We start from the raw sequence: 22,821 nt of genomic DNA, 5'->3' as shown, positions 1-22,821 counted from the left end.
AGCCTGTCCGTCCATGTCACTCCACATGCTCAAGTTACTCATTTCCACTGCTCTCACTGTTGACTTGTTCCCGTCTAGCAAGATCCATGCCTCGCTTACATACGTCAGGGCAGGGATCACAATACTATCATGCAGTGACTTCTTAACTTCCATACTCACCTCCCTATTTCTCATCACTGCTTTCAGTGAACCAACAACCTTCCTTCCCTGCTTTACCCTTTCATGCACTTCATCCCCTAAAGTTCCGTCCTTACTCATCACACTACCCAAGTACTTGAATGCACTCACATTCTCCATATCCTCACCATCCAAACTCACTGTGCATTCTGTGACTTCATTCCTCTCAAACACCGTAACTTTATTCTTGTTTACCTTCACTTTCAGATTCCTCTTCCTGCACACTGTCCCAGATTCATTCACCAAACCTTGCAACTTCCATTCATCTTCACTTAACAATACCGTATCATCAGCAAATACCAACACCGGAATCTTCCACAACTCACCCTCATTCATTGGAGCCACCCCCACATCCACTGCTCTACCTTGCACCTCCTTTTTACTAACTATAAAAATCGATGTTCAGGTTAATTTAGCTCATTCGTTTAACTGGGTAGTCTTTGAAGTTAAATGTGGTGAGTAGTAAGGTAATTAATCATGTAAATCACAGTAACATGTTATTAATGAGTGTCTTTCTGCTGTTTTTGTCTAACTGGGAGAATAAAATATAAAATTAGTTAAAGAGGTAGGTGGACTTCAGTGTCGAAGCTTGTGGCCGGTCTGCATATGTTTCCATCAGCCACGCTGGATCAGGTCTGGGATTAAACGTCGGACATTACATAGATGACTTATATTATCAAATGATGACGTAGCGAAACCGCTGACCTGTTGTAGGCGTGTAACGTAGGATAATTTTTAAAACTATTATAGTGAGCCAAAGTGAGGACAAGTTCATTATAGTGAGCGAAAGTGTGGACAGTTTCCTCTAGTTTATGACCGTCAGCACATTAACACTTAATAGGAAATTGTTATGCTGCATTCAGTGTAAAAGAATTAGCATCGAGGTGGAAAGGTCAGACGTCTTTCACTTCTCCGTCATGTCTTTCATACTTTCAAAAATGGCATCTTTGATCCGTCGTGTTTTATTAATCATGAAAAAACTGAGAGTTTGCCATCCCCTTCGCGAATTCCGAGTTAATAATACATCTCCCCCTTCGCGTTCTCAGAGTTATTATAGTAATATATTCGGTAGTGTTTTGACGCGACTTCTTGTATAACAGTAAGGAAGATAACACTGAGTTATATTGACCTTTACGTCTCTTGCTCTTAGACATTGCTCTCTCTCTCTCTCTCTCTCTCTCTCTCTCTCTCTCTCTCTCTCTCTCTCTCTCTCAGTTGATGCAAACTTATTTTAGCAAACTATTTGATATATTAGGAAATGAGATAAATACGGTGGTTGAGTTCCCATCTTATATATTCCAAGTTCTTAATATTTACTTTTGTGTTTTAAGTTTAGAACTTTGCAGCTCCTCTTTGTCCATACCCAAGAACTTATCTCGTTGCAACTCACTCCACTTACCAAAAGTTACCATGTTGCAGCACCTCCTCCATACCAAGAACACTACACTGCAGCTCCTCATTCCCCATGCCAAGAACTTACGACGCTACACCTCATTCTCCATACCAAAAAATTACCACGTTGAAGCTCATTCTCCATACCAGGAATTTACATTGCAGTTCCTCTTTGGCCATACTATAAAAGATAAATGTGTACTTCTGATATTATGTCTGTTACAATTTGCAGATTACAAGGGGAAAAATTATAACTTGATCAACTACAGGGGCAATCAGTGAAGTGCATCTCCAACAAGGGCAATGTAATTTCCAAACTACTCTTCATAATGGGTTAGGGTTTCTCATCACTGATTAGGGTTTCGCAAAAAAATGTTTCCTGGATCCAGAATCTGTAATACTATCCGGATCGGTTCCAAAAGTTAATCGATTGTTCCCTGGGACATGGGCTATTTACCCACCAGGTTTTGTCCAAATCTCTCTTAGTTTTTGAGTAATCCTGCTAACAGACAAACAAATAAACATACAAACAGAGGTGAAAACATACTCTCCTTGTCGGAGAGAAAAAGTATTCTCTCTGGCACAAGAAATTTCGTAGCAATTCTTCCTTGGCGATTCATGTTTGTTGATTACTGAGGCTAAAAGCCATCGCCCAATACCGTCTCCCCCCTGACAATCAAGCTAGATGGAACCCCCTCACCCTTGGAGGACGATTCTCCGAGCTGGTACGACCGATTATGGACGCCGTGAGTCAGGTGTTGGTAAACAGGCACATGAGGCGAACTGTAGAGGCCTTGAGCGGAGGGCGAGATGGGTCGCCTTCCGCAGCTGGAGGAGGGGAGGACTCGAGGACTCAACAACATCCACCTCGGTAGAGGAGTCGGTCGAAGCATCCTCAGCCATAGAAGCGAAGTTGGAAGAAGAGTCCTGCCCTTCTTCAGTCGCTGGCTGCTGGCGGTGGTCGTCAGGAAGGTCGACAGCCATGTCCGTGATCTGGTCCGGCGGCAGGTCGGTAGAAGACGGGCAGTTGCGCAGATTCAATGGGGGGTGTCGAGCCGCAGCCGCTTCGTGGTGTCTGTCGGGAAGTGATATGCTGCTGCGATCGGGTCTCTCGACGACGGCGGGAGGCAGGACGTACGTCACCGACGAAGCACTCAGGGATGACAAGGCGAGGCAGCCCATTCTCCTCAAAGATCTTGGGAAGAAGAACGCACATTGCCCCCTTGTCACCCCCACAGAAAGCCTTCGCCGTAGCGACGCACATCTCAGTGATGGAGTTAACCTCTCCAGGACTACCAGGGACCCTGCCTTGGTGTCGCGGGACAGGGCGGCGCCGTCGTGCATGGGCAGAACCCTGCATGACCGCACCCCCTGGCCCAGTAACGTCCCATGTCCCAGGACACTTAGGTGTCCCAAAGATGGCAAACTCCACCGGTTCGCCATCACCGAGAGATCGTTGGAGGTGCCGTGGATATCGTGCAACTATATCCTAGCGCTGCACGAACACCTTAAAGCCAGTGTCCCGGTGCTTGTTGAAACCGTACCCCGCCCTAAAGTTGAACCAAATCACAATTCCTTGGATCGGCGTCGTAGACATCTACTTACAGTCCCCCTCAACGATTCGGATGCACAAGCAGGCGAGTCGAGAGCGCAGGGAAACTTGTGGACACTGCAACTGCTGGGTTTGAACCTCTCCCCTCCTCCTGATGATTTATTTGCATTGGCCTCTTTAATATCGACATAGCTGCATCAGTAACCTCATGAAGAAATGAAGAAGTAAGAGGTAGAATAATCATGGGGAAGGAGGCTTGCAGGTGTAACTGGTAAATGTATCGCCAAGGAAGAGGTAATGCATAGTCTAGAACTCGTAATACTAAAGCTGATTGCGGTGCAGGGAAGCAACTAAACTTTTTACTCCAGGTTGGTCTAAAACTGCCATCTTTCCATCTTAAATGCTGAGTTGTAACAACAGATTTACGTTAAAATATAATGCAAGTCAATAAGCGGTGCTGTGGTGTTTTTTTTTTTTTAATTGAACCATTAAAAATAGCTGCAAAAGAACAAATACCTTAGGCAAGTTAAAGTGAAAGTATAATCAATGATGGCCGACTCCAAAACACCCGGGCATAGGAAATTATTACACTGAACTACACTTTATGTAATAGTCAGGGACGAGGGAAACGAACATTTTTTTTTTTTTTTTAATCATGTATTTCAATAATTGTCAGTATGTGATGGTTTGCCTTCCCCTTGGCCATGTGTCACGATAATGTTCGCAGCCAACAAGAATACTACCAAAAGTCGACAAACGGGAACTCATATGGTCTGATTCTTCACATTTTACAAGGGATCACCATTATTAATGGCGCGTTTCTCTCTCTCTCTTTCTCTCTCTAACTTGACAAAAATTTACCCATTTCAGCTCTGGAGAGTTGACTATAACCAAGAAGAATCATCCCTACCTCTTCACTAAGGCTTATCGGATTTCATGCAGCCACAGTGTTGTGGGAGTGGCCCAGTTCCGTTCGATGAAACTAAACAGTGTACACCTGTGGCGTCGAAACTAGCTGCATCGAAACTGTAAGGCTACGGCCACACCGAACGCAACAAGCGGGGAGGTAGACGAGCGATGAGCGGCGAGATGAGAGTCAGCGTTCGTTCGTTCGTTAATGTGCGGCCACACTGAATGCGACGAGCGGGGAGGTAGCGTGAAGCGATGAGCGGTGATGAGAGTGTCAACGCAATGGGTGTCCAAATAGGAAGCGGCAATCTCACAGGCGACAGCTAATCAGAAGCATGCCTATAGTGGAATATCCACTGAGCAATTCACTATTTATTGAATTATATTTCATAGATTTATGTACTGATAAATAATAAATGTTCATTACATATATACATACATAACACATACATACAGTGTATACACTTATCTGTTTATTAGTTTTAAGCTTACGGTGTAACAAAGGAAATAGAGCACTAAATACTAGTATGAATTTTAGACATTAATGGTTTTTGATAGGTTTTAAAACAACGGTGGAACAAACGTAACTTAAGCAATTGTATGACAAAATAATGCTCGATTATAATTTACCATTTGTATGCAGTTATTCACAGATATCTTCCCAGTGTATCAACAGTCCAGTATTTTTGTGGAGTGGATCATTTGGATCCCACACAGCTCTTCTGTGGTACACCCACAAAAAAAATATTTGTTACCAAGGGTTCTGAATTACTACCAGTATCAAATGAACACAGTTTCACTTTTACAAATAATTTCAGAGTTCATCGCACCCAGAGGTAACGATAATTTTTTTGGTGGGTGAACATGGCTGCAATAAGGTGTTCAGTAGACATAATTACCAAACCAAATCTCCCCAATACGCAGTATCAGCACAACTGAATGAAGATGCAAATGCCTGGGGAGTGTGGATGTCGCTAGGCAGTGCGCGACATTTTGGAACATGCTGCATCGTGTAGCGACGAGCGTGGAGGGTGAGCGGGGCGACAAACCTCCCCGCTCATTCAAAGTGGCCACCCACGTGGGAGTTTGTGTGTTTTACCGTGTCACCTCATCCCTCCCTGCTCAAGTCGCCCCGCTCGTCACGTTCGGTGTGACCGTTATAGATTGCTTCGCCTTCTGGGAGGCCCGGGCCATATATTATCCCAGTCAGTGAGGGTTGTTCTGTGATATGTATCACTTTTTTTTTTTTTTTTTTTATGCGTGTCCAAATAGAAAGCGGACGACAGATAGTGCAGAAGCATCAATCAATCAATCAATCAATCATTTCCTGTGGCACCCCACGGGATGCATATAGGGCCTCGATGAGCTCTCTCCACCATTATTTTGTCTCATGCCATCTCCTTCAGGTCCCACCAACACTCCTCTCCTTCTCATTTCATTGCCCTCAACCAGGTTTTCCTCGGCCTACCTCTGCCTCTTCTTCCTCTAACAGCCCACTCTGGCACATCTTGTATTAAACTGCCTTCTTTTCTATATATGTGCCCCAGCCATTTTCAGCGAGACAGTCTCACATATTCATCAACTGGTTCCATTCTCGTAATATCCCTTACGCTTTCAATTTGTAACTCTGTCTTGCCACTTTATCCCATGAATCCTTCTCAGTATTTTATTCTCAAATCCAAGTACTTTCTGATCTGTTGCAATTGTACTGTACCATGACTTATGCCCATAAATTAAAACTGGTATATCCATGGACTTGTAAATTTTTACTTTAGTATGTACCGAAAGCATATTATTATTCCAAACAAATTTCATCATTCCAACAGTTCGCCAAGCATGCTTAATCCTCTCCTCAATTTCACTGTTTAACCCTAGATGATACATCGTTCCCAGATATTTAAAATTTTCTACATTCTTCACCACATTATTCCCAATTACACAAACGATTTGGTTCTCCACGTTCATATTAATAATTTCTTTCCACAATTTATTACCAATCCCACTTTTTCTACTTCCTCCACCAGACAATCAAGCACCCTCTGCATGCCTATGGTGAAATGTCCGCTGGGCAATTCATTATTTACTGAACTATATTTCATAAATTTATGCAGATTAATAATAAAATTGTTGATGTTCATTACCTATATACATATACACATACATATAGTGTATACATTTACCTGCTTATAGTTTTAAGTCTATGGTGTAACTAAATACTAGTATGAAATCTACACATGAATGGTCATTGATAGGTTTTATAACAACAATGGAACAAACGTTATTTAAGCAGTCGTATGACAATGATCATATATATTTAATAAATTATTCACAGATATCTTCCCAATGTTTCTTCAACACTCCAGTATTTTTGCGGCGTGGATCATTTTGATCCCACACAGCTCTCCTGTGGTACACGGCTCCAATAAGGTGTTCAGTATATATAATTACCAAACCCAACCTCCCCAGCACGCAGTACCAGCACGACTGAATGATGATGCAAATGCCTGGGGAGTGGGGGTGTCGCTAGGCAGTGCGCGACATTTTGGAACATGCTGCATTACGTAGCGACGAACGAGGAGGGTAGGCGAGGCGACAAACCTCATCGCTCATTCAGTGTGGACACCCACATAGGATTAGTGTTTTTATCGTGTCGCCTCATCCCTCCCCGCTCAAATCGCCCCGCTCGTCGCATTCGGTGTGACCGTACGCTAAGAGAGATGCATACCATGTTGGCTCATTTCAAAACTGTGTTCATAAACAAGGTGAGTTCATTCACATTCACACAGCATTAACCCCTTCACTACGAGAAGTATTCCCCAGACTGAGTATAATCGAGTGAAGGTACAAAAGAACAGAGCATGGAAGAAACGTTCTTGTAATGAAGTGATTTTTAACGATTATTACAGACATGAAAATATCTCAGAATGAGAAAAGTCGTCCGACGGTAGGAATAATAATAATTATAATAGTAAAAAGACTCCAAAACAAGTGGGTTATGAAGGGGCTGATAAATTATGCCAACTGTACTAATTTCAGCATTTATAATGTGGTAAGTAAAAGATATGGCACTTAAATGCTTTAGGTTTTACTTCATAAAGGAAAAAAAAAAAAACTAAACTATCTGCCAGTTTTGTAACTCCTTTATCCCGAGAGCAATATTTTATTGTTGCTACTGCTACAGAGCTTTATTCACAGTTAGGAAATATCCTAGGATAGTCGCTGTGCAATTAATAATGACTCTTTCTCCAACCCCCGCTATTCATAGTCTCCTGAGATGCAGACAATCCTTTGGAGATGGCAAGAAATAAATGAGGCACCTTTGTAGTGACGGAGCTTAACAGATTACTGTCAAACAGGTTGTACATTATTTAAAAAAAATAAAATAAAAATAGTGACCAACTGAGATTTTAATACTTCCACAAAAATATTGTCTATTTCGAGATATGATTTAAATCGTTTTTCCCTTCAGAATATTAAGCTGATGTTCTCTGTAATTATTGGATTTGTTAGTTTCCATGTGGTAGGTGGGGGCGCTCACCATCCACTCACTCAATGTAGTGCTGCTCTCGGGTGTCTACCCTGTCCTCTCCTCCATCCTTCTTTCCATCCATCTTCTGTCTTTCCTTCCTCGTCTTTCTGCCTGCGGATGACTTTACACTCCCTCTTCTGTCTTTCATTCCTTCATTCTTTCCTCTTCCTTCTGCCTGTGGGTGACTCTACACTGAGTGACAACCCAAATGGTTTCCTGTACACCAGGAAACCATTTACAACGCTCGGTGGTAACCATATAACCAAATTTTGGCGCCTGGTGGTTTAGTGGGTAATTATTGCGCTCCAATCGGATTGAGCCGGCGAAGGTTTATATCCAAGGGGTGATTGGGGTTTATTGCTCATGCAATGCCACTCAGGGATGAGGGAGGCTGGTCACTCATCTTAAATGTCAGGACCAACTGCCTAGCCCCGGGCTCCTACGCTCCTCATGGGGCATCGTAGGATTGGATGATGGATGGATGGATGTTAGTTTCCAGATGAAATGACAACTTGTGGGCCCTGGATCTTACACGTAAATATTTAGTGATCATTAAGAGACATGTGTGAGTGGAGGTGCTTTGCCAGCCTGCTCAGACGTTTAACTCACTCCAAGAATACAAGGGGGCTCAGTGGTAGATCGTCGGACTCGGGACAGGGGGGTCGCGGGGGTGGGGGGAGTTAGCGCCCTCCTGTCACGTAGGACTATAATTATGATCTAATAATGTCGAGCTTGGGGGAACATTTCACTTTCCTGATAACACAGTTTTTCATTTTATTCTCGCCACTATAAGACGACTTTATTCAACTTAGGTCAGACCTCTGTTATTAAAGGAGTTAATGAACGCTGCATTCAATCCCCCCAGTTCGAAAAGTGACGCTCAGTAAATATATACTCATTTGTAGATAGCAAGAATAAATTAGAAAAGTCATCGGAATGAAGGATGTACACATGTTATGCGAAGCTTTGATACGGCTACTAATATTGATAGTTTGCGAATAAATGAAAGGAACTGTATAAACATGTGTTACTTTAAAATGAGTAGGCCTAATTCTGTGATTGTTGACTCCTGCCCATTCGCGTAGCAAATAGATGATATCATCGATAGTTTTTGAAGCCTTGCATAAACTGTATACATCAGCTCTTGTTTTATCTTGTTATCACTGCAATGCAAGTGATTAGCAAAAGGGCAGCACAGGTTGTTGCAAGGGTGGTTGTTGAACAATACAAGTGGTTTGCAAAGTTACTGATTGCTATAATATATTTGCAAGTACAGTATAACCACTAAGTTATTTGCGTGAGTTGCAAGGGGTAACCATTGAAATGAGTGACTTGCAAAATATAAGTAGGCTCCAAGTAACCATTCTGTACTGAATACGCCAGTTTCCTCGCGAAACATTGCAAGTGATATGAGAACATTGTAGGTGTTTTACTTTAGAAACTACTCTTTACTAGCACATGAAAATAATTTTGCAAGATATATGTAGGCTGCAGTTTACCTCGTTCACATTTTTTTTTTTTTTTCAAAAACTGCGCCTTTTCTGGTTAAAGAACGGCCAACACAGCATCAAGAGCATTCCAAATCTCCATGGCCGTGGGTTCAATCTGGTCTGCAGGTAAAGTGAATCCGTAGCGTCCTTTATCCCTCAGTTCCACGGTGTACACATGCCGGGTGCCGAGAGCTTCCTTAGCCCAGTCATCAGTGGCTCCAGAGGCTAAATAAAACCCAGCTGCGGAATTTACAGCCTTGTAAGATTCGCCAGATTTTTGCTGGATGGCCTTAGCGAAGATGTCTCCCACACGTTGCATTTCCGGCTGATCTGGAGCAGGTGTTCTCGTCCAGCCATAGGGGTACAGTATAACTTGCCCATAGCTGTGCAAGGACAACACCAGATCGAATTTCTTATTTCTGTTCAGGCTCTCCATCTCTTTTTTGAGCGCACGGGTCTCGGGCTCGGAAAACGCCCTAGAGCCCATATATACTTCACTGCAGGGGTTACCAGAAGCTCCGACTCCCCAGTGAGCATCCCAGTTACGATTCAAATCCACCCCCGCGCAGGAGCCTTCTGTCTTGCCCCTGTTCTTGCGCCACAGTCGGTCATTGGTCCACGTGTATACATAGCCGTCAGGGTTAGCCATGGGCACGATGTATACGTCAAAGGTGGGTGACGGCTGCTTTAGAAAATTATGAATGAGGTGGAAGGCAGTGGCGGATGAGATCCATTCCCGGGCATGGATACCTTTTGAAAGACATGAAACATTTTGGAATAAGGATTTGAATTTGACAACGTGAAATCATAGCCTAACATCATTTAGAAAACACTGATTAATACAAAATACTTATACGTTTCGTATAGTCATATTATAGTAAACACCTAAGTAACACGCTTTATTTGAGGCAGTAGACGGTCCATACCAATTCAATTCATATTCCTCCAGTTTGTTTTCTGTATTTTTCTGAATATTTTCAGGGTGGTGAATTACCTTTTCCTGCTGAAAAAATTTCCCACTTTTTATCATCACGTTCCTTTAGCCGTACCTACGATTGTCTGTCTTACATAACGTACTCAAAGGTGGTTTTCGTTTCCCAACTTCCGAACTGGATGCTAGATTAGGTTAGGTTAGGTTGGATTAGGTTAGGTTAGGTTAGATTAAATTATTAGGTACATTTAAGCTTGGTTAGGTTTGGTTTAATTAAACACGAAGGCTACGACAATCATTTCCACCCACTGAGCTCTATATAATGTGGCTTTCTTATGGGTAACACAGCGTAATTTATGTAACCGCCGCCAGGGCGGCGCTGGTGTAGCGGCAGCCATGTTACACCACGCCTGATGCCCATGGTTTTTGAACTGAGGTGTTAACCGATGATTCCGTTATATATAGTGCCATGGTCAGCCGTGCAGCTTCTGGATGCAAAAATGGGTACAGGAATTCATCAAAGAGAGATGGCATTACATTTCACCCGTAAGAAATATATCTTGTTGCTAATTCTATAACTTTACTGCCCCCTGGGATGGGGCAGTAAGATTCTTCCCCAGTATCCCTGCGTGAATGAGGCCACTAAAACGGACCCATTTATCTCCAGTCTTTCTCTCCATATCCTCTTCTCTTCTGTTCACACTCTCTTGTAGATATCTCCGTTTCTTCCGGACTTTATTAATCTGGACATTCGGTTTCATGACATGGATAGAGCCATAAGGGATAACTGCAGCAACCTATGGCGTTGTTTTATACTCGTTGGCTAAATGTGCCCCAAATGATTCGTTGACCTAGGCAGAAAAAAATCATAATCTATATGTATGTGTTTGTATTATAAGCGACGAATGTATCTTTATTAATTACCACTGCTTAGTGGAAATAAAGTATTTGAATTTGAATTTGAGTGCTGGTGTTTCAATATGGCGGCCAAAGCACACGCCAGCGGCGGAGATAGCCTCTCCATACTATAGACCTCAGTGCTTTCACCTCACCCGCCATTACGCTTGACAAAACAAACGAATTGACACAGCGGAATGTACACTGAGCTCTATAGTATGGGGGGGGGGGCTCCGCAGCGACCGTGTGACTTTAGCCACCACATTGAAACACCCGCACTCGTCGCCTTCTTAGGTTGCTGTTTCCGCGTCGCTGTTTCTTACATAAGCTGAGCAGTGGACTATGGCACTATATTTTACGAATTCATCGGCTGATTTCAAAAGGCGCGGGCGTCTGGTGTAGTGCATGAACATTATCAGCATTGCCTTAGGCCTCTGGCGGCGGACACACAAACTAGGCGGCGCTACCCATGAGAAAAAAAAAATTGCATGAAACGTTTATTTACATCCCCAAAGGTAATAAGGAAAATATACTATCAGTAGGAAGAAAAACAGATTTGGTAAGGTGCTTCTACCGCCTCAAATAAAGCGTATCCTTACCAGTCTCATTAATTTGTGGGTAGGGTAGATCTGCTTGTGTTATCAGCACTAGCACACCAAACACAGTGAAGTATAAAGTCAAGGTTTTATGCAATATTCAAGGATAACTGTGTTTACGATGCATAATTTGTGCTATAACAAATTTTCTTCAATAATCAGTTACAATTAATTTACACTTGTAAAATTTTTTTTTTTTTTTTTTTCAAACCGAAGCCTATAAATTACAAATTGATTTCTTCATATTCAGAATTTCGCTGACCCTAACTTTTTTTTTTTTTTTTTTTAGATGAACAGAAGGAAAAACAAATTTAAATAATCCATACACTAGATTACAGTGCGCAATATTACATAATGTATATAGTCTTTCTTATCGCTAAAATTGATTTTCCTCGGTAACCTTTGCAAACGTTCACATTTTAGAAGAATACATTGTGAGGACATAAAGGTTCAGAAATCTTTTACAAATAAACTTTGACAGAAAAGTCATTAAAATATACTCACCTCCTTCGATCCACATGGCTTTCCTTTTTATTTTTCCCTCACCGACCCGTGCTTTGCCGGCTGTCACAAAAAAACATTGTAATTGTTATTATTATTATTATTATTATTATTATTATTATTATTATTATCTGATGCTTGAATGGTGAAGAAGACTTACATTAATGCCCATGGACTGCATGCTTTTTTTTTTTTTTTTTTTTTTTAGGCTGGCTGATTTTTGCCAGCCCAATCTTCCCCTTTGAAATATCATGACACAACAATAAAACAATCAGAGTGCCCGGTGAGAATGGGCCATACTTTCATTTATTTGCATCTCTTTCTGCCCGAGGATAATTTTTACTTTTTATCAGGTACCAGACGATTATTTTCAAGACCTTTTCATGAAACGGTTGCCGAAGACTGTTTTATTTCCAATTCGAAGTCTCTCCTAAGATTAATACAATTATCTGGAGATAGAAAAACGACAAAAGCGTTCTCTTGACTGTCCGGTGACACTGTTTTGTTTATTTTTGCCACAAATAGACAACTGCACTCAGTTTAGAAGAGACTTGGAACTAGAGGGGCTAAATACAGCCTTCATAAACTCTTTCATTACTAGAACAATATTCCAAGTCCCTAAGTAAAATGGTTTGAGTAGCAAGAATAAGAAAATACATCATCGGGCTGAAGTAAGTAATGCTTTATTACTGCTGTTAATTTGTGTAGGTGTACGAAGTTATACCTCTTGTCCTTGGCTGGTTTAGCCTCTTCAATTTGATGACTTATTTTCCTTATTTTTCGTGCTATTTCCAGACGATTTTATTCACTCTAGGATGTAGCCTACTTTTTCAAACTAGATGAATTAGACAGCCTTTGTTAGCCTCCGACTACAAGAGATCTTCCCTTAGCGGAATTAAATCGTCGGGAGATTTCAAGACTAATATCAAACCTCCGTCATCGGATTGAAGGAGTTAATATAGATCAGTCAAATATCAAGCTTCCCTTTGCCGACTTCCCGATAGCAAAATGAAACTTTAAAAGAGTACACTGAATGATTGGGTTAACTGTATTGTTATGTGTTATTTATCTCTTATTTATTTTTCTATACAGTGTCAAATCCTACCTCTGCCCCTGATTGGTTTGATATGGACCAGCCAGATGTCCCGACCCTCGGCTGACTTCCCGATGGACCTCACCTTAGTCCGTGGTGACTTCGCGATGTACCTCAGATAGCTCTCCATCTGGTGGGTTAATAAGCAACACCACTTACTTATTAATACCAGTAGCTTTTTACTTATAAGTACCAGTTAATCTGTCTCCATCACTATTGGTTACAAATTTATGATCATAGTCTATTGTTTCTGGATAGCTATTAATCTCCATCAGTCACTTGTTAGCTTCAAACTACCAGGTTATTTTTTTATAAGTCGCTATCAATCTGTCTCAGACTCAGGGCCGTATTCTAAGGTAAAGAAGAGGCTTCGTAGGACCTCATTCTTAGCGATTGATTTTGCATAACACAAATAATGACTTTTCTGTTATTTTTGTCTCTTTAATATCGAAGTAGTTAGCATCAGTAGCACAGAAGAGGATATTGTGGTATAACAAAATATCCAGCTCTACTTAGAAAACTACCCTTACAACCATGGTACAGGTCTGTTCCGGTCCCTACAATTTCTGGTAACACCTGCCTCATTCGCAGTATGACTTGGTGGGGCTAATTTGCTTTACCATAAATTCTGGATCATAAACTTCAGTGAGTTTTATGCTGTATGGACACACGGAGTACTGCAATTCAGGCACACATAAATCATCAAACTTAGACAGGTCGACTATTGGGCACTTGGAGCGGTTGAAATAGATAAAATTTTAATGCTTAAAAGATGTTTAGAAGGTTTATCAGACTGTGCACAAAACTGTTGCAAAGTTTATATAAATGTTTTAAAGAGCTGGTAGGAACGCTTACCTCATCGAATTTCATATAATGATCAGCGTAGGGTTCTCTACAGTTGTCAGGTGTACACACTTGGGCTCGAGTGCTGCGTTTGTGCACTAGATGCTCCTCTTTCTGAAATATGTACAACAAACACGCAAATTACTACTCACGAGTGATTGGACAGTATTCTTGTAAGTTTGGAAGACTTCCCAGCTCCTCATTTTTTCCATACAAGTATACACCTTTGCACATGGCACGTAATAATGACATATGTAAACTGTGTCGACGTTAAAAAGGATATAAATGGCATAAAAAAGAACACAAAGTTGTAGCATATTAATTTTGTATAACAAATCTCGTGAGAACCCTGTTGGCTCACGAAAATACGGATCATTATAAGCTATGGTTCATGGCAAAAACAGAGCTTAGTTTTTTCAACCTTTTTTTTTTTTTTTCATTCTCAATAACATAGATAGCGGGCAAATTCGGTTCGTTACGTTGTAGAAGAAAATGTAATGCAGCGCCGGTACTGTCATGGGCGTGTAGTAGCTGCCGGCCCAAATGTGTCAGGGTTCGAATCTTGGCAGGCAGCTGGTGCCACTTGACTAAGGTGTCCATCCACCCTTTGTGCGTTGGTAGGTATAATAAATACCTAGCGTAACATCTAAACGAGGTGATCGTGGGAAATTGGATGATGCAGTGGGTTCGTATCCCAAGATCTATCTATTACCAGACGCCTTTTATCCCGTGAGAGATGGCCACCATCATATCTCTTCCACGTCACTCCGTCGCCCTCCACCCAGATCATATCCCTTCCCTAATATATCTGTCAACTCCATCTTTCCATCTCTTTCTTAGTTTCCCCCTCCACCTCACTCACATTTTCCTAGTCCGTCTTTCATTCCCCATGCTCTCCACATGGCCAAACTCTCCTAGAATATTCCTTTTAGCACTTTCAGTCACATCCACATCAACTCCTCAATGCTCCTTTATCTCCTCATTTTTCTGTCTGTTTCTCCTAGTAACTCCACGTGCTCCTCTCAAATACCTCATTTCCTAGATCAGTGATTCTCAACCTTTTTTGCCCCATTCACCCCTTCCACTATATGGCAGAATGTCATTCCCCCCTTTCCAAAACTGTCTTACTCATAAGGTGCTTACCTGAATAATACGCATAAAATAATGAGTGACAGAATCTACCGAGGCCTGAGGGCCAATAGCGTCACTATAGTAGGACTCGCCTACGTTTGCGGCTGTGGTGTAGCCCGCACCTGTGTACAGTGTGCCACGTTTTCTATACCGTTATCTCTCTCTCTCTCTCTCTCTCTCTCTCCTGGCGGGAAATGTGAGCCACCCTGAGTACTTTTGATTCTTTTATAAGTTATTTATAATTGTGCTTTCATTTGTTAATTTGGTTTTGTTATATTTAGTGATGCCGACAATGCATTCAATGCATGCCCCTCTCCTGCCTCTCTCTCTCGCTCTCTCGCCGACTGGGTGTGGAAGTGTTGCCGCTCGCGAGTGAATAATTTTTTTTTTTTTACTTCGGTATTGGCATATGCCTACTATTTTGTCCTACATATTAGCTTATGATTATAAATGTGATTATTCCTCGTCCTTAAAATTATGGTAAAAGCCAGTAAATGTGAGCATTTTTCCCTAGCAACACCTGTACAAGCTATGGTTGGGTATACGAAGGTACTTTACCGTAGGCCAGACTGGTAAGTGTTGCCACTCAGAAGAATTACATGAATTATTTCTTTTACTTTGGATATTGGCATATTTCTTCTTTTTTCAGGCTCATTATCTTATATCCATAACTGTGATATTATTACCCACCCTAAAACTACGCTAAAAACCATTAAAAGTGACTACAATTTCTTTTAGCAACACTGTACAATATGTATGCCATGTTTCTGTGTTACTGTATAAATATTTTATGCATAATAAGATTACTGTTGATTCATCCATCAAAATACACAAGTGTAAGTTTTATTCATCTGAATTTATCGAATTTGTGATGCCTTGTACATAAATTGCTTCCGTTTCACATCGCAAGTTGGGGAAACATGGCACCATTGTACACAGTTGCGAGCCACACCACAGCCGCAAACGTGCGCGAGTCCTACTATAGTTTGTACACGTCCAAAACGAAAACCTGACGGTAAAGGAATATGACGACTCTCTCTCTCTCAGGGTTTCAGTTTATAAAATATATAAAAATAATTGCATTTTTTTTTAGTCGAGATGAAATTCCCCTTGATTTGAGAGGTTTTGGTAGTTCCTTCTCCGTTTCCCCAGCTTAGGCAAACAAAACAAGCTGACAGGACGAACACACAGGAATTAAACATGAAAGAAAAACCTCCTCCCCCACCTCGGACCGCACGTACACATTTTCTCACAGAAACAACTGAAACGGACCTGTTTCTTTTCCGTTGTTTCGCACACCATTCCTTAATTATTAAAAAAAAATAACAATACACTGGAAAAAAAAAAAAATGGGCCTATTTGATGCACATTATGTTCTGTGTTCAGAGGCAATAAAAAGATGAATATAACAACAGTTTAAGCTTGCCATTCTATGGCCTCCCTGAGGGTGAATTCTCCCCTGGTTGAGAACCCCTGTCTTAGAAGGTGAGTAAATATTACTCCACAGGCTGAAAGACCTAAGTTACGGAGATGAGCACCACGGCTAAGCGTATCATGGCGTTTGCCTAAGGCTTTACCTTACCTTTACTTCCTACACGTGAACAGGATAGCAACTATAATGAGACACTGATACAGTTATATGCTGGAAGTACTGAACTTTATTCTCAGTCAGAAAAGATTCGCAAATATTTCGATAACATATAATAACTTATAAGCAGTCAAATGATGTCAGTTAAAAAAAAAAAATGTTATCAGTTTAGTCGTCACCGCAAAAGCATCTTCTTGATTCGTTATGCTTGTCAAAGCTTTTTGTCTGTGGTATAATTCGACTAATTACGATTTTTAAAGACACATTACGAATATTACATTCCTTGCATGTTTATTTGTTTATAGGCATGACCTTTTATAACTTCAGAACCTTTCAAAACCTTCAGGGAAACAACTGCTTGAAAAGCCGAATATAGTTTGCTGTAATCAGCATCACCGTGTGTGTTCGAAATAATTTATCCTTAATTATAGGATACAGGGTTACTCCTTGCCAATTTTCGACGCAATCCTTCGATCAAGTCACAACAGTGAAAATGTTGAGGTATTGTGGAGCCTGATGTGCATATAAGATTTCCGAAGTAGGAAGAAAAGTTAATTATATCACTTGTGTAGTTAGAATCATTTACAGAACTGGTTCCCAGCGTCGCATGCACGAAGTTCGTACCCCTAAGTTTGGGGTATAAGGTCGTTTACACGAAGCACCTCGCGCACAAAGTAGCATACCACACCCGTCTTTGGGCATATAACGCAAAACAGGTAACTCCCTTTGATAGACAGAGGGGCAATGTATGTGCGTAATTCAGACTGTCCTTCTGTATATCGTAGCAAAGCAGTAATTTAGGATTATATACCCAGAGACTAGGGATGAATGTAGGGTACTTTCCGCATGCACGAAACCGGAGCTTGGAACACAGAACGATTCGCCGACGGACAGTTCACCGATCGAGTAAAAGTCCACCAGAATAATTTTATCATTGGGTTATGGTTCTTGTTGGAATGAATACATGAAAGTGCTGTAATTTGATAGACGTTTGGTGTGACTCCCATCCTCACGGGTACTCTTCATCCAACCGTAAACCAGTGTTCATTTAACGCCGGGGGGTTTGGGCTTAGCTGCCAAGATAGTATGATACCGATATAGTAGTAATGGTAAATACTGTACTGATAGTGCACCTTAAATAATGCCGTTAAGATATGTACGGTAATGGAATGATTGAGTCCAAGTGCAGGTTAATAGGCAAAATACAGCATCGCCATGCTAACGAGAATATATGAGGCTTTAGTGTTGTACTTGTACGGTAATTGTAAGAAAGCAGCGAGGTCGTGTACTGTCTGAGGTGTTACAGCATAGCTTAAGCCAAAGAAAATTCTGCTGAAATTGCATACTCTTTTCATCTTAACTCGACCCAGATTTTCGCCGTTTTACAACTTATTTTCGCGTAGTAGAATGGCAGAAAAAGATAATGCTACTGCATTGCATCCTCTCCATAGCACTTCTTCGTTACTAGCATCATATTCTAGCGTGCGTTAATTTGTTGTTATAACTTAGCATTCAGGGTCGAGAGACGGCAATTATAGGCCAGTTTTGAGTAAAAAGATCATTAAAGGTGGAGAAACGGCATTTTTAGGCTGTTAGAATAAAAAGAGCATAAAGGCAGAGAGATGGGAATTTTGGGCCAAGTTAAAGTAAAAAGTATATAGTTGCCGAACTGTACCTGTAAGAATGCAGCGAGGTCGTGTACGGTGATGGTGTGAGTGAGTCCTGCCGCCCTGAGAGCTGCCTTGACCAGGGTTGCGTGGGTTGGTGCCACGCGTAGTGTGTGGCTGTCGGCGGTGTGGCCCAGAATGTCCACCACACCAGACTGAGCCAGACCCATCACCACACCACCACCATCAGCACCACTCACTTCCCACACCTGTGTAATAATAATAATAATAATAATAATAATAATAATAATAAAGATAATAATAATAATAATAATCTAATATACTATAGCAGTAGCCGTGTGTCTGTCTCTCTGTGTGTGTATTTTGGGCAGCCGAAATTACACATTCAAATTGCACCAAAATTGGCAAAAAAATCGCAAAAAATTTTGCTGATGTGAAAAAACTTGGTCCCATCACGATTGAAAAACTTTTACTATAGTTAATGAGCAGTGGCGTACCTGAGGGGGGCCGGGGGGGGGGGCTGTTTGAAACTGCCCCCCGGGCCCCCAATTGAGGGGGCCCCCAAAAGCCTTAAAAATTTATAAGCTTTTTTATTAATATCAAAAAATATATATATTTATCATCCCGACAATCCCAACTGAGATATTAGATAAGTTTTGAGAATTAGGGGGGCTAGGTTCTTTGCGGGGCTCCCCCAGGAGGGGGGGCCCTGCAAAGTACCTAGCCCCCCAGGCCCCCAAATCTCTAGGTAAGCCTCTGTTAATGAGCGATCACGTTTTGACCAAAAAACGCTGCTCCCGAAGCCTGGCATAGGATCTCCGTAGAATTTTTTGCCCAGAGGTCGAACTAAAATAAACTGGGTTCCATTACCGAGGCTGCAAATAACACAATCAATTGGTTAGCTGCAAAAAATCCAAGTGACAACATTACACTAGAACAGCACATAAATGCGAGAGCCCTCCGCAGGAGCAAGTGCGAGGGGCCTGGAGGGCCCACAAGCACTTGTAACAACTAGAACTCTGTAACTGTTCTACTATCTACTGTTTCGGATGGAGATCCTTTACTAATGGTCATTAAGACATCAATAGTCTCCGGTTCTCCTGGAATCACGGCGAGACTCTGAGGCCGGAATAATAATAATAATACCAGCAAAAACAATAGCTTCCACCTATGTAGTAGGTGGTAACTAACTAGAACAGTTACAGACAGTCATTAGTCTCCACCTGCTGTTCCGGATGGAGGTCCTTGACTAACGGTCACTAAATTTTATATTTCTTGCGATGACCTTGACCCCATTTGGCAGATTTGGGATTTTTTTTGCTATATGCAATGGCCCATCCCAGGACGCATAACCTGGGACCTTCAGATTCCTTGCCCGGTCTCCGATTCTCCTGGAAACGTCACGAGACTCTGAACCCGAAATTTTACATTTCTTACAATGACCTTGACCCAGTTGGAGAGATATGGATTTTTTCTGTCAGCAATCACCCATTCCAGGACACAACCTGGGCCCTTCAGATTCCATGCGCAGACTCCGGTTCTCCCGGAATCATGGCGAGACTCTGAAGCCGGAATAATCATAATAATAATACCAGGAAAAACAATATTCTCCACCTATGCAGTAGATGGAGACTAATAATAATAATAATAATATCTGAACATCTTGCGTGTAATTTGTTCATAGTGGGACCACAGTATAGTACTCATCAGTCGTCCCTCATCTCACATTTCCACCCACCTCCCACGCCACCACCTCCCACACCGCACGTCCATAACTCCCTCAGTACGTTAACAGTTACTTGAATTCACCTCTTATTATCTCCCATTTTCTTTAAAGTTTCTGTGAGACATTTCGAATTGGAGAAGTTAGATGTAGCCTTCAGTGCTATTACCACTTACTGTTTATTTATTTACTTAGCTTCTGTGAGACAATTCGAGCTGGAGAAGTTAAATATTGCTTCCAGTATTATCTCCTTTTTTTTTTTCTTTTCTTTTTTTTAGCTTCTGTGAGACTTTTCGAACTGGAGAAGACATACAGCTTTCAGTATTCCTTTTCTGACCAGAGGTTTTTCCAGCAGTGAATGAAATAATTTGGAGGCAGCAAGAGTGAAGTTTAAAATAAAAAATCATCGGACTATTGAGATTAAAAAGGGATTTTCTTGGGTCAGTTTTCTGATACCTCCTACTCTTGTACATAAAAATTATAACCGTTTTGATTTTATCTCACACACCTGTGATGCCATAAAGTTGTTTGGCCACCTAGGTAATTTGCTCCGTAAGTATTAAGGCCACGTTTATCTCCCACACCTGCATCATCGTAAATGAGTTTTTGTTGGGTCAGCTGGCTAATGTGTACAGGAATCATGGATATAGTATACTAGGTGCCACCTCCCACACTTGCGATATCGTAAAGGATCTCTCTCTCTCTCTCTCTCTCTCTCTCTCTCTCTCTCTCTCTCTCTCTCTCTCTCTCTCTCTCTCTCTCTCTTCAATTAGGCAAGATCTTATTTAGGTTTTAACAGTTTCTTGAAGGTGTAAATTAACTACTGACCTCGTATTCATGAAACACATTCGCCAGTCTCACCAATAAACGTCTCAGAGGCAATTAATTATTATCAGGATTCCCTTTTTTTTTTTTTTTAATCTAATATTTACTCATGTTTGTTAAGTGGTGCATTGCTGTTTGAGTGAAGGCAAAAGGACATTATACTCAAGGAATGTTATACTCAACTTAAAATTAATAGAGTTTATAAATTCTTATCCTAAATGGTACTTTATTTAGATGGTGTGACTGACCTGATGGTTGATGAGTGGTCGGAGGTTGTCAGGTGTTGAGGGAACAGCACTAGTGACCACCGCACTTACCACCACCACCGCCACACACACAACCACCACCAAGCACCTCATTGCTCTGTAGGGGGTAGCAAGAAGTGGTTCTACATATTTTCCGTAGCATTTCTTTGAGACCACAGCATCATATTCTAGTGTTAATAAGTTGTTACAACTCAGAATTCAAGATGGAGAGGTGGCAGTCTTAGGTAAGATTAGAATTAAAAGAATTATGGTTACCGTTACAATGGTTGACACACGTAGATATTATTGGTTCAGCATTAGGCGCTGCCTCCACCAGTTTTTGAACATATCGTGACCGTTATTGAAAGAATAACTGTATCCACGACAGCCTATTGTGAAAGCTGCGAATATCTGTGTGTGTAACTTTGTTTTCAATCAGGAAACGGAAGCCTAAAACAAGAATGGTTTCTGCACATCCTGTGGTAGTACTTTCAAAGTTTCTACCTCCCTCCCTGACTTTAAATTACGGGCTTGCTTACACTTGCGCGTGTTTTATTGTAATGATACAACCGATAAGCCAATTTAATCCAGTGACATCATGTTTTTAGTATAGTCTTCCTACTATCAGACGACTTGATTCAACTTAGAAAATACCCATGATAGTAAAGGGACTTTGGAAAGAGTCTGAACAGCAGGTAAGATAGTCCGCCATTAGCAAGAATAAAACAGCTAACTTGTCAGCCGAGGCTGCTGTTGTTGTTGCTTAACCCCGGTCTGTCCAGCCGAGCAGACCCGTCTACCACACGTAGGCAACTGCGTTTGTGGAGCCGATCTATACAGGCACAGTGCATTACAGTACATGGGCTACACCACGTGGGGATCCGGCGCCCTAGTATGAACGGCAGTGCCTCACCCGGGTCGGACCATGGCACTTCCCACGCCGAGGTGCAGGGAAAGATGAAGAGGTTTGGCTCTTGGGTGAACGCCCCACCTGATCCACCCAGGGTGCACAACGTGCCACTTGTACATTTGTCAGCCGAGGTGTGAGTTAATGTACTGGACTAAGGTAGCCTAGTCTCCGACCCATGTACAGTATATCTGATGGGTAAAATGGAACTAGATTTTTCCTTGCATAATTTCGTGTTAGTATTTTCCAGTGTAACGTACAGTAATATATGACTGATTTGCTGTGTGAGCGCTTTGCAATTTAGCGTAAGGTATGGTTAAATATTTCATACGAGTGTTTTCCTGTGTAACATAGCCACATAGGCCAAGGCCAATAAGATTAAGGTAGTCTTATTGGCCCTGACGGGCTACATCGATATTTCCGCGTACATCCACTCACTTGATGTAGTGCTGCCTACTTCTTCCTTAACCTTTATCATTCTTTTTCTATGCCTACCCTTCCTGTCACTTCTTATTGCTTTTCTTTCCCTTACAGGTAGCTTTATATTGAGTGACAAGCCAAATGGTTTCCTGTAAGCCAAGAAACCATTTACAACGCTGGGTGGTAACCATATAACCAAACCATATGTGCTCCCTACGTGTCAACAAGTGGGTTGGTGGAGGGTTAGTGCCCCTCCCCGTAAAACAAATAGTCAAATGGCCACCCCTTACAGGATTATGGCGTCTGGCAATAGATAGATAGACTTTCCAATGTGACGTATACAGAACAGCGACCGATCATATTTTCGAAACGTACATTACTATATTTTCGATTGAGTACTTTCTAGTGTAGCATGATATATGATCTTGTATGCTCGTATTAGTA

At 41.6% G+C, this 22,821-nt stretch overlaps 1 protein-coding gene across 2 annotated transcripts in view; it reads right to left on the bottom strand.

The window, feature by feature from the left end:
- Window positions 1–9,024: 9,024 nt before the first annotated feature.
- LOC145402086 (carboxypeptidase B-like) overlaps window positions 9,025–22,821 on the bottom strand; it is an 18,304-nt gene continuing 4,507 nt past the window's right edge. Inside the window, exons 2-7 of one of the 2 annotated variants that reach the window (XM_080274194.1) lie at window positions 21,054–21,168; window positions 18,305–18,505; window positions 13,923–14,024; window positions 13,080–13,197; window positions 11,978–12,037; window positions 9,025–9,799 (exon numbers count right to left, since the gene is read on the bottom strand). In XM_080274194.1, the coding sequence (XP_080130320.1) occupies window positions 9,105–9,799; window positions 11,978–12,037; window positions 13,080–13,197; window positions 13,923–14,024; window positions 18,305–18,505; window positions 21,054–21,164 (1,287 nt within the window). In that variant the 5' untranslated portion in view covers window positions 21,165–21,168 and the 3' untranslated portion in view covers window positions 9,025–9,104. The remainder of the gene's footprint in view (window positions 9,800–11,977; window positions 12,038–13,079; window positions 13,198–13,922; window positions 14,025–18,304; window positions 18,506–21,053; window positions 21,169–22,821) is intronic. The other variant, XM_080274195.1, reaches the window with a different exon arrangement.

The sequence above is a fragment of the Coenobita brevimanus genome, chromosome 57, assembly GCF_032717465.1.
Source record: "Coenobita brevimanus isolate Jiangsu-jjx chromosome 57, ASM3271746v2, whole genome shotgun sequence".
Classification (NCBI taxonomy): Eukaryota; Metazoa; Arthropoda; class Malacostraca; order Decapoda; family Coenobitidae; genus Coenobita; species Coenobita brevimanus.
This window is presented reverse-complemented; position numbering and strand designations above follow the sequence as displayed.